This window comes from Globicephala melas, chromosome 16 (assembly GCF_963455315.2).
Source record: "Globicephala melas chromosome 16, mGloMel1.2, whole genome shotgun sequence".
NCBI classification, from domain to species: Eukaryota; Metazoa; Chordata; class Mammalia; order Artiodactyla; family Delphinidae; genus Globicephala; species Globicephala melas.
The window spans coordinates 79,595,840-79,608,870 of record NC_083329.1 but is presented as its reverse complement, the minus strand read 5'-3'; the positions used below and the strand labels follow the sequence as shown (position 1 = coordinate 79,608,870).

The window sequence follows — 13,031 nt, the reverse complement described above, 5'->3', positions numbered from 1 at the left end:
AGCAATGAACATCAAATAACACAGAAATCACTAATAAGCTCTGCATTCATCATCCATGTCTTTCCAAATCCTGGAGAGCGAAAGTGCTTATTCAGTGAGATGTTAACCCTCTGTGTGCATGTGTGACACTGTGTCATAGACACAACTGTAAGGCGTGTCAATAAGATGTTTAGTCTTGGATTGTAAGCAGTAGTCTGCTGCCAGCCTTTGGAACAGCGAGTTTGTAGGACTTGTGTTCAGTATGGCTGAAATAACACATATGGACAGGTAAGGCCCTAGATCTTTAATAACCGGTTCTCTAGTTAGAAGCAAACAACATGATAGCTACAAAGGAGTTCTCTGTCGGAGTGTGGAAGGACAAAAAGGACTTCAGGAGAACTAGAAATCAATTCTTTCGTAAGTCGCAAAAACCTTTACTACTTAATAGCAACCCTAGAGTCATACACACACACAAAAAAGACTGGTTGCACTGCATAATTCAGCTCTAGCTTACTACCTGAGGTGCTGCCAGGGAAATGAAAGTGACAACAGCTGACATCTCAATGTGACACAGAAGCTCCACATGCCTCCCACTGATTAATTCTGAACCTCTAGATGCAGAGACTGTGAATACATTTTACACTGTCTGCATACACCAGCAAGCACCAGTATACATACTGTATGTTAAGGGGAAAACATTTTAGGTAAAGATTCACCCCAAGGCACAGTTTCCCTGGCTGGTGTTCAGTACAACATCTAGCCAAAGTGGGAATGGAAAAGGATGTGGAAAGGGAGTTAAAAATCAATATTTAGGAAGGACACAGTAGAGAGAAAATCCCAGAGGTCACCAACTCCACACTCCCGACTTCAAGTTCTGCTACTCTTGCACACTGAAAGAAAATCAATTCCATGTTCATGCTTATATATCTCTAGAATCCTTCTACTAAGTTCAGTCATTTATTCCAAAGAAATGCTACAATCTCTAGACTGTAGAAAACGTGTAACGGTAAATGTACTGGATGTTTATATTTGAATAATAATGTAGCAGGAAGCTAAAACGGAAGTGCAATCCAGAATCCTGAATTCTAAAAGACTAAACTTAATCTTTCCCTATGGGGGTGGCCATGGAAAGCTAATAAAACAAAAAGTTTACAAAGGCAGTAACATGATAAATATGTTTCTTAAGTCTCCAAATTGTCACAGTATTCATACAAAGTCAATTTAAAAAGAAAATCTTTGCAACGATAGTTTATAACTGCCTTTCTGTAATGTCCCGTATATGCAAATAGACCATAAAAAGACATTTCTTTAGCATTATTATTTCTCTTGTCCCTGGAATATTAGGCCCTTGAGAAAAAGAATGCAAACCAACCCTGCCGTTTACAAGTTTACATATGGTTTATCACTACTGAATGCTTTAAATTTTCTCAAAGGCTTTTCAGGTTGTGTTTTATTTAGATGCTTACGTTGCTAAAACAAGACCCTCTCAATAATTAAAAGTTAATCAAAAATCCTCGGGATGCTTCTATCTTTAGGAAGATAATTTGCTCCAATTCAAACCTTGAAATACGACTGACTTAAGCTTCGAAGACATGAGGCTTCCTGCTTCGCAGGGGCCAGACTGTTTATAAGCATTTCAATAGGGGCTCATCTCGGTTCAGCTGGCCCAGTCACCCTGAGGCAGCTAAGGCAAAGAGACCCTGCAAAATGGAATTACCACGTCCAAGGTGATTGTGCCCTCTTATTATAGGCAACTGCTTTTCCTATGAGCATTTCTCACTCTCATCTTTCTTCCTGGGCAAAATCTCAGATTGCAAAGTCCTTAGCACAAACATGTACACATGTCATGGTTTATTTTCTTAAAAAACAGACTTCACTTCCCAAACCAGTAGCGTGAATTGAGTTATCATTCTTAAATGTAAAGCAAGTCACACCACCCCTCCACTCAAAGCCGATAATTCTGCTTAAGATGAACCCAAGGTCCTCACGACCTTCCCATTCCCAAAAAAGCCAATTCAGGGTGAGCCTGTGGCTTCTTCTCTCCCACTTTGAAGGCTAACCCCCTCTTTATCTTTCAGGCCTCAATTAGTTGTCACTTCCTCAAAGAAGCCTTTCTTTTTCCCTCAAATCTAAATAAGGATCTCTTTATAACTCTCTCCTAGCCCCCTATACTTTTCCTTCATTGGACTTCAAACACTTTATGAATATATTAATCTGTGTGATGAATTTTCATTTCTCTACTAAAGCCAGGGGTCCAGGGTTGCCTTTCCCCATTATATTCAGTATTTAGCACTGTACTCTGTCATAGAAGCCACTCAGTAGATTCAGGTAACATCACTGACCATTGGCTGATCATTAACATAATTAACTAAAGCAGACACCTAATACAACAAAGTTTGAGAAGCTGGGGCTTCCATGGTGGGGTACTGCCTGCCTTGTAGGAGTTCGGGATCTCCTCTAGCCAAAGTGCTCTCACTTTCTCAGTTGGTTTGCCCCTGGGGTGAGGTCATGCTGGCCTTGCTCCCCAGTGCTTCCCCAGCATACTGCATGTTCCCTGGCATGTGATAGGTTCCATAAACACTTCTGAATGACTTAATAACTATTATCAGGTTCAACATTATGGTAAACCTCTCAGAGAAAGACAAGGTGGGAACATTCAGGAATCAGAATATTAAAGTTCATATTTTTCAAGGAATAAAATTTTTTAGTTGTTTCTTTAGTGGTTTTTGACTTTGGGATCATGCTTGAAAAATTCTTTTTCTCTTCTCCTAACCGAGATTACATAACTTGACCTATATTTTCTTGCAGTGCTATTCTGGTTCTTTCTTTCTTCTTTTTCCTTTAAAACAATTTACATCTTTAATCCATCTGGATTTTCATGTGATACAAAGTCTAAGTCAATTTTTTAAAATGTTTAGCTCATTTCCCCAAAACTATCCCACTGATTTTTTTTAACATCTTTATTGGAGTATAATTTCTTTACAATGTTGTGTTAGTTTCTGGTTTATAACAAAGTGAATCAGCTACACATATACATATATCCCCATATCTCCTTCCTCTTGCATCTCCCTCCCTCCCACCCTCCCTATTCCACCCCCCTAGGTGGTCACAAAACACTGAGCTGATCTCCCTGTGCTATGTGGCTGCTTCCCACTAGCTAGCTATTTTACGTTTGGTAGTGTATATATGTCCATGCCATTCGCTCACTTTGTCACAGCTTACCCTTCCCCCTCCCTGTGTCCTCAAGTCCATTCTCTACATCTGCATCTTTATTCCTGTCCTGCCCCTAGGTTCTTCATAACAATTTTTTTTTTTTAGATTCCACATGTATGTGTTAGCATACGGTATTTGTTTTTCTCTTTCTGACTTACTTCACTCTGTATGACAGACTCTATGTCCATCCACCTCACTACAAATAACTTAATTTCGTTTCTTTTTATGGCTGAGTAATATTCCATTGTATATATGTGCCACATCTTCTTTATCCATTCATCTCTTGATGGACACTTAGGTTGCTTCCATGTCCTGGCTATTGTAAATAGAGCTGCAGTGAACATTGTGGTACATGACTCTTTCTGAATTATGGTTTTCTCAGGATACATGCCCAGTAGTGGGATTGCTGGGTCATATGGCAGTTCTATTTTTAGTTTTTTGAGGAACCTCCATTTTGTTTTCCATAGTGGCTGTACCAATTTACATTCCCACCAACAGTGCAAGAGGGTTCCCTTTTCTCCACACCCTCTCCAGCATTTATTGTTGGTAGATTTTTTGATGATGGCCATTCTGACTGGTGTGAGGTGATACCTCATATCTCACTGATTGTTTTCATTAACTCAGTGGAGAGTAAAAATGTATTCTTCACATCTCCTCAAAGGGATGGAGAAATTCTTAGGCGACTCAGGCAATAATGTACTCTCTCTTCTTGGTAGAAAGGTCCTCTACTAATATCAAACCATAGTTTTTAAAACTAAAAATACTAGTGAAGTCATTTATCAATTTTTCACATGAAGATGGTTAGGTCAAAATGTTCACAAGAAAACGGTTAAGAGAAACTTTCAGATGTTCTCACCATGGGCACATGAAGGAAGACACTTCTTGTGAGAACAACCATCTTGCCAAGAGCAAGGATTCTCCTCTCACTCATTTTTGTATCCTCAACACCCAGCACGGAGCCTAGTACAGAGCAGGGGCTTGAGGAATGGCAAATTTACAAAATCAGAATTCCTCCCCCGAGTAAAGTGTGATTTGTATGTTATTTACATGACAAGATTACTTAAAAACACCATTTCCATTTCTCCACTGGCATCTATGTGTATTATCCTATCATAAAGTACCATGAGGGTTAAGCTATTTCAGACAAGATCCCAACAGATGCAGGTCAGGGAGACTGAGTCAGGCCTCATCACAGGGGCCTCATCTACTGCACCTGGGAACCAGCATTGTTCCTCCAAACGGCCTCCTTCGTTCAGCCCTTCCCATGCATGCTGGGCCCACGGAGCCCAAAGCTGCTGGGGTGCCGTCCCGCATACGTCGTGTCTTGCGTATGAAGACTTCCTGATTTTCAGTGTTAGTTTTTTTCTCCTTCTGCAATTATTTTATTTCTGCATTGTTTTAGATTTATCAGCAGTCTAGGAGAACCCCAGTGGGCAGCTGGTAAAAACCCCGTGGCTTGCTGGAGAGAGAGCTGCAGTGTGAGGTTGGCCCCTGACCTCTGAGCCCTGTCCCCAAACCCTTTCCCTCTTAATGCTGCCCCAGGTTGGCCTGTGCTTCTCTAGGCCTCCCTCGGCCCCGCTACCCTTCAAGCAGAGGATGCTGGATTCTACTTGTCTGTTTTCCCGCCGCCACGTAAGCCTGGTTTCACTGCTGGTCCCCCGCAGCCCCCTCCAGGCTTGTGGAGACTGTGACACAGAAAGATAAGTTCCCCAGTGGAGTAGGAGGGCAGAGGCTGGCAGGCAGGGAAAGAAAAGGAGAGGACGAGAAGGCGCATGAAAATAATAACAGTGCGAATAAATAAGGCAGCCTGCCAACTGGCAGGCTATTTTCTGACACATCAGCTCTAAGCCACTTCTTCGGCATTTGGAACACTCTCCTATAGAAGCATCGTAGCAAATGAGACTGTTACTCAGCTAGCACTGGTTCAGTTCATGCTTCAAACGGTTTGAGTCACATCGAAATAAAGAGGCGTTGGAGGGTTTTCTAGGTCTCTAACTATGTCCCGATGCTGGCATCTTTTTATGTGGGGAGACAAAAGGAGTAAGGAATACATCCTTCTTCCCAGAACTATGGCATCTCCCCATCACACACACAAATGAGACCTTCCCAAAGACCCCGGCACAGCCATTAGCTTCTAAATTCAGACAATGCCTGTTATGCCGCATTCTTTTCCCTAGTGCTATATACATTTCAAAGGATTTTTACACGTATCATCAGGTTGGAGTTCATCTCCATGGAAATTCTGTGAACTAAGTCATTCAGGGAGTCCTATCACCTGCCAACAAAAGTTTCAAAACACGTCCATCCAGAGTATAAAGGGCCACCTACTGCTTAGCACAATGGGTGAAACAAGACACAAAGGGAGGTGCAAAGTGATTGAACTTCAGAACCCCGGGGAAGAGAAGGAACAGGATGTGCTTACGGAGTATACTCTGCCTGCCAAGGACTCTGCCAAATGCTCTACATGTATTATCTTGATTAATTTCATTCCGCAACAAATCTGTGTGGTAGGAACCCCCAGTTATAGATGATTCACAATAGTTAAGCACAACTAGCGTGGGACAGAGACGCTAGCCCTGCGTCTCTTTGGAAACAAAGCTAGCCCTGCTTTGTTCCAGAGCCTGTTCTCTGGGCCATGACATTTGAATTCCCTCCTGAACTTTCCAAAAGCTTCCTGCAGGGGAACATCTGGTCCCATGTAAAGGACCAGGAGCTGTGGAGACATCAGACTTTTCACCAGCAGCAGTGGGAGCTAGAGAACAATGGGACGTTAGTTTAGAATTCTGAAAGAACTGTTGACACCCTGACAAGCTACACACTGCAAACTCCCCACTAAGTGCGAAGTAGAACGAAAACACTTTGAGATACATGAAGTCTCAAAACGTTTCCTTCCCACTCACCCTTTCCCTGGAGTTACTGGAGAATACGCTTCATTCAAGAAGAGGGAATAAACAAAGAACAATTGGAGCAGGTTCCAGAGGGAGTTGGGGAAGGGATGGAACAAGATATAGTATCTGACAAGTCTGCCTGGGTGGAAAATTGAACTGAGAGGTATTTTACATAGCGATTGGAAAGGCTAGCAGATGCAAAAACAGAAATCTGAACAAGAAAGGAAATGCAGTCACGGCACACTACTGGACTAGACGTGAACAACAGTTAGACTTTCTGTACGACGTTCTTTCTATAGGACATACACACACATGAATAGGAAAAAACTGAGTATGTGTTCAACAAAAGTTATATTGGGAGGGAGGAGAAGGGGAAAATGTAATGTATGAGGGAAGGGAAGCGACATAAATCTTTATTACTCGTAACAGGAAGCCAGCAGACAGGAAAATTTGAAATATCAAGAAATAGACGAATAGGCACATTATTTAGAAGAATTGTGGTAAATGCCAGAAGAAATACCTAAAGCAGAAAGTAATTTTTCCTGGAGAGGGGGAATCAGACGGGAAGAAGTTGACCAGGGTCTGCTGCTTTTCATTACAACTTGTTCTCTTTGGTTCTTAACACTATGTATTACTTTGATATAAATGTAAAACACCTTAGAAAAAGCAATGTCTGTGAGAACCACGCCTTTCCCATGCAGAAACCAGTCTATCTGCAAATCAACAGGCAGGATTTGCTAAAATGCAAAGTACATTTCATTTAAGAATGACCAATTCAGGACTCATTTGTGAATTAGTTTTATAACAGTGAATACGGTTAAATTACAGTTTAAATGAGATTTTTCAGTTGATATGTTCAGTAATTTCTATCATCTTTTATCCACTTATTCTAATGTATCCAAAAATTATAGCTTAAGTTTTTTCAGCAACCATTTTTTGCAGAGGGATGAGACTCTGTGTATCTTAACACACACATAGACTGGAGTCCTTCAAATAAGCCTTTGCCTCCAGGCTTTTCCTGTCTACAGGGAACGCTTTCTTCAGGAAATTTACAAGGCACTAATCAGTCATTCATTCATTCATCAATATTATTAAACAGCTCCTATGCAGCAGACACTAATTCAACATTTAGTTATCAAAGCTCATTTACTTCCATTTTATGTGCACAACCAACCATTTGGAAACGCTTGACCAATGAACATGAAGTTAACTGTAACCTCTTCACTGGGCCTTCTACTTCTTTGTATTTGCTGCATGGCTGAACGCAGTGCTGACCCTTCATCACTCTGTGTGTAGCAATCATGGGTCTTCTTTTCGAGCACAGCCCTAGCTTCGTTCACTAGGTCAGAAACTCCTTGGTGACAGAAACCACATCTTAGTCAACCTATCTCACTGGATCACTGGTTTGGCATCATGTAGGAACTCAATAATTATTTTCTTTCTTTTTTTATATTTTTACTTTACATTGGAGTATAGTTGATTTACAATGCTGTGTTAGTTTCAAGTGTACAGTAAAGTGATTCGGTTATACATATACATATATCTATTCTTTTTCAGATTCTTTTCCCATGTACGTTATTACAGAATACTGAGTAGAGCTCCCTGTGCTACATAGTAGATCCTTGTTGGTTACCTATTTTATATGCAGTAGTGTGTATATGTTAATCCCAAACTCCTAATTTATCCCTCCCCCCTACACTTTTCCCCTTTGGTAACCCTAAGTTTGTTTTCTAAGTCTGTGAGTCTGTTTCCATCTTGTAAATAAGTTCCTTTGTGTAATTATCTTCTCAATGAATAGTATCTTCACAAGCATTTTCTGAGTGAATAAATAAGTAAACCAGTGAATGCCGATAATGAACTTATTCTATATCTCAATCTCTTTTAACCCCATTAAGACCCACTTTTATGGTAAGAGTATGGCCATCGAATCAGATCATTTCAACTTTTCTTAAATTCTCAGGAGCCAAGAATGATAATATTACAGAAATTACTTCCTGGGGGACTATGTGAAAATGGGACCCAACTCCATTATTCCCTTTCGAAATAACATAATGCCTTTGGAAAGTTCTTAGAAAAAAAAATTTTTCAAACAGACCCAACTTCTTATTCTTTTACAACAGGTGCCAATAAATGAAGTCATTTTTCTAGAATCATCACCGTAATTCAGGATAACAGATTTGCTCTATTTTCTAAAAACCCAGTGCTCCTTAAACAGCGAGGCTCAAAAGTTGCCTCCTTGACTAATATGGTGCCATTTGTAGTGGTGTCTACTCTGCTATTTTCAGCACGATTTGCTTAGATTGGTGGGGAACAGAACAATGAAAAAAGCAACTTCACGCATACCCATTAGTATAACTCAGTTACACCCACATCACCACCATGGTTCATTTGACTGCTGAACTGTACTATGATTCCTACAGTTTTATTCTTTCAGCTTAAATATTGATGAAACACCTTGCTGGGGCTAAGATGGGATAAGGTTTACTTAAATTCGTCTCAAAAGTAAAGAAATGAACTGGCTCAAAAAGATATTTCCATTTACAGTCTTTCGAGTTGCAACACAGTTCCATTTCATCGTAGTCTGAATTTTATATCAAAATTAATTTTGTATCTCCAAGTAATTTTACATATCAAGTAAAATTGTATATCAGAGGCATGCAGACAGGAAAGTAAACTGAAAGAAAGTATACGTCCCAAGTTTAAAGTCTGTTCTCGCAAATGTAGGGCTGATGAGACTTAAGTTAAGTACAAACACTGGGGGTCCAGCGTGAGCAAGCAGATGTATTGCTCAGAGTCACTGTAGAGAACATGTTGGAAAAGGAGGCTCAGGGGAGCAGCTGGGAAGTTACTCTGGTCTAGGTGGTCAGGGATGGACCTCGGCGGGGGGACTGATTTTTGAACAGAGACCTGAAAGATGAGTTGCCTGGCCTGAGTCTAGGGAAACTTAAGAAAAGCATCCCAGGCACAGGGAACAGCAAAGAGAAGGTAGTGGGAGAATGTGGTGTGTTTGAGAAACCACAGGAATGTTCAGAATTTATGGTGGTGAGTCTGTTTCAAACCGGGGATTAAAGCTTTGTAGCGTTAGCACTGGACTATGGCATGTTTAACTCTACGGGACCCAGTGCAGTGATGTGGTTCTTTGGGGTAACAATGGCAAGAGCAGTCTGAGGGCCACGTGCAAGTTGCACGCGATCTTCCCACCGCACTGAGGGCAGCGTGGGGAGGAGGACGAGCATCCTACTGGAGGGAGTGAGGTCACCTGGGTTCTGGTCGCTCATTGGTCACCAACTTAGTGGAACCCTAGTTAACATCCCTTGATATCTCTGGGCGTCAGTTTCCTCCTACGTAAAGTGGTGGGATAGGATTCTATGAACTCTGAGACAGAGACACAGCACACATGCCTCATCTGATACACCAATTCCAATGGGTAGCGATGTCTGCCTCTGGCCCAGGGATCACAGTGGTATCCACAGACCTGCCGGCCCTGCTCTGCTCTTCTTTTCCAAAATATTGTGTGATCATATGAGAAAGAAGATTTGGCGTATGTTCACATTAAAGGTATATGACCGGCTTGAATTTCCTGTGCATGTTTTCTTGCTAGTAGAAGAAAGAAAGAGTGAAATAGCTAAAAAGGCAGAAAGGTGGGCAGGAAGAGGAGGAAAGGAAACTTAGGCTGTGGGTGATACCAAAATGGGTAAGGGGTCGTCAACAAGTTCATACTAACACATTGTAAGTACTTGGATTTTCCTTCCAACACACATAATTTTGAAATGCAATCTGTTTTTCATTACGGGCCTAATTTGTCAAATCTATTACCGTTGGCTAGATTTCAGGTAGCTTATAAACAGCTAATGTAGGCAAGTGAGAAACACCCACCAAGCCTCTGCTGGAGCCTGTGGTACCAGGGGTGAACGTCTCCCGCCCACCCTACAGGACAGAGGCCCAGAGCTGCCCTCTCACTCGCTCCTCCAAGAGGGGAAGTCAACATACAAACACACTCTCCTTGTTCTTGAATCTTGTACTGAAAGGTCATTCAGAATTTCAACATCTAAATGATTCTATGTTAGACTGGGTTCTGTTAGATTCAGGGAAAAAAAACAATCGTGCTCACACACACACACAAATCCCAACTGCCCACTCTTATCTTTCAGTGTTGAATTCCACACTCTGAATTGCCACCATAAGGAGAGCCCACGCCTGGTGTGTCTTATTTTCCTTTCTCTTAATTTGACAACTTTTCTGTCCTCACCCCAAGGCACTTAAATATCCAGGCACAGATACAGATGCTATAGATACAGATATGCCGTTTCCTGAGTCAGCATCTTACCTCAAATCCCCATCAGCTGCTTACCAATGATGCCAAAACAATACTCCACTAACTTCACTGCAACTTAGCCTTTCTAAATGTTAAGACAATGAAAGGGAAATGTGACCCCAACATTGCAGAAGTTCTACATAAACCGGTCTTTTCTTCTGGTTGCTCTACTGACCCACAAGAATGGACCTTTCCCTTTAAGTGGGCTGAAAAATGAACTGACTAATATCAACTGTGCCTGCTCTGAGTCTATCTTCCTTCCGTTTTTATAATACTGATAATAATTTGCATTTAAGTGGCACCCAACATTGAACACAGCATTTACAAACCATATTATGGGGGCTTCCCTGGTGGCGCAGTGGTTGAGAATCTGCCTGCCAATGCAAGGGACACAGGTTCGAGCCCTGGTCTGGGAAGATCCCACATGCCGTGGAGCAACTGGGCCCGTGAGCCACAACTACTGAGCCTGCGCGTCTGGAGCCTGTGCTCCGCAACAAGAGAGGCCACCATAGTGAGAGGCCCGCGCACCACGATGAAGAGGGGCCCCCGCTTGCCACAACTAGAGAAAGCCCTCGCACAGAAACTAAGACCCAACACAGCAAAAAATAAATAAATAAATTTAAAAATAAATAAATACTCCTATTCTCTGTTTAAAAAAAAAATTAAAAACAGGAAAATTTAAAAAAAAGAACCATATTATGCAGCTTGATCTTTGGCGAGCACCTGGTGTCGTAAGTGGGAAAAGCAAGCCTCTGAGGGTAGAGCAATCTCAGCTGCCCTCTGCCACCTTCTAAACCCTATGCTGGCAGCAGGTCCATCAGGCCATGTCTGTCCTCTAAGCAAAACCCCACTTTACTGATTTGGCTGTTTCAAATTAAGGCAGCTCCTGGTAGCCACCCAGACATGTTCCTTGAAGAAGCCCTCTCTATTTCTGACAGCATCATAAGTGACTCTTTTGCTTCTTTGTTTTGTTTTGTTTTTAATTAATTCCCCTCTGCCCTTTTACTTTGGTCACACTAGTCTACTGAAGTTACTGATGACAAACCTGGCGGAGCCCAGTACATTCCTGTGAGTCAGCAAACCGTGGTGCTACTCACATCCCCTCATTCCTGGAGGTAGAGATGACACCTCGTTTAACATGAGCTAGTTATCAACTACAGCCATCAACTGTGACTGATACGCCTGAAAATGGCGATATATCAATCCTTCCGTCATCTGTTCAATCACAGAGGCTGGGGAGACCTAGCAAGAGAAATTCCTGAGTTTTTTTTATTTAGAAGCTCAAACACTGTCGGGGTTACCAGGCTACTACTTGACGGTGGCCTGACTCAGCCCAGGGAACTGCTAAGTCAATCAAGTACAGGTCTGTGTGTGGGTCTAGTTCTACGTGAACAAAGCAAGTGCAACAAAATTCAAGGGTTCAGTGAGCAAAATTCCAAGGTCAGCCTCTGCTACATCCCTGCCCTGGTTTTGTGGAGGGTGAAAGGGCAGTCAAGTGATGGCTATTCTTGGTCCCCAGTCAGCTGAAGCTGGAACAACATAAACTTCAGGTCTTGAAATGGAGCAGGACCCTATGGTCTTTCCTCCCCCAGCCCATGTCCTCTGCCTGCCTTCTGTCTGTGGAAAAACTTAGCCAACGAATAAGTTTATTCAGAGAAGTGAGAAAATGCAGAAGCAAAGGAAAACGAGACTAAGTAATAATAGTTCAGTCATTAAGCAAAGTTAAGGACCTTTAGTCCCTCCTCAAGGGCGAAAGATCATACTCTGAGCCATATCCTGTGCGCTGTCTTGTAGATACTGAAACCCTCACCAGGTGGAAGAAGTTAACTTCAAGATGCCATGACATAAGCAGCCACAATTCCGAGAGCTGGCCTCAAAGAAATAGAAACAAACCGACCCCGGAACTGCAGACTAACTGCACCTGAAACAATCAAGATGACGCTGGTCAGACCACCGACGACCAATTTCAAGATGACGGCCAGAGCTGACTGTGCTGTTTCTGCATGTAGCCCCTCCCTCCATCTACAGAGGCTCCTGACCCCTGGTTGTCAGTGCAGGGGAGCTGGCCTTTGGACGGGCATCCACCCCCACATCCAAAATGAAGCAAACTTTCCTCTCCACCAGCTGGCCTCTTTATTGGCTTTTGAGCAGCGAGCAGCCAGGCCCCACTTTCGGTTACAGCCTGAGGGACGTAAATTAATTTTTCCTCAATAATAATAACCAATCATTTTTAGAAAATATACTTCTAATTCACCCCACTTCAACCTTCTTGTTCTGGGAACACTATGTACACTCCAAGGTACACACACTCTCCTTTTTTTATTGTGGTGAAACATACATAACACGTACCGTTGTCCCCATGTTTAAGGGTACAGTTCCGTGGCATGAAGTGCATTCACACCGCTGTGCCCACCCTCCCTGTAAAGGATGCCACCCGCTTACATCACATTTGTATGAGAGAGATTTTACTAACCTCTCACTTCCCGTTGCTGATACTCTTTGTTTTTAAGGACAGGGTGTGAAATCCACATCCACGGGTGATGCTTGCGGAGCTGTGGGAGCAGGTAGTGGGTTACAAACCCCACAGTGCCGGCCAGGGCAAACAGCACGATGCTGAGAAACGGCTGCGACAGAAG

The 13,031-nt window shown here is 42.4% G+C and overlaps 1 protein-coding gene across 3 annotated transcripts in view; it reads right to left on the bottom strand.

The window, feature by feature from the left end:
- Positions 1 to 13,031, bottom strand: part of PCNX2 (pecanex 2) — a 273,314-nt gene that overhangs the window by 135,111 nt on the left and 125,172 nt on the right. For all 3 annotated transcript variants that reach the window (XM_060285936.1, XM_030839645.2, XM_060285935.1), the window contains exon 19: positions 12,869 to 13,019. In XM_060285936.1, the coding sequence (XP_060141919.1) occupies positions 12,869 to 13,019 (151 nt within the window). The remainder of the gene's footprint in view (positions 1 to 12,868; positions 13,020 to 13,031) is intronic.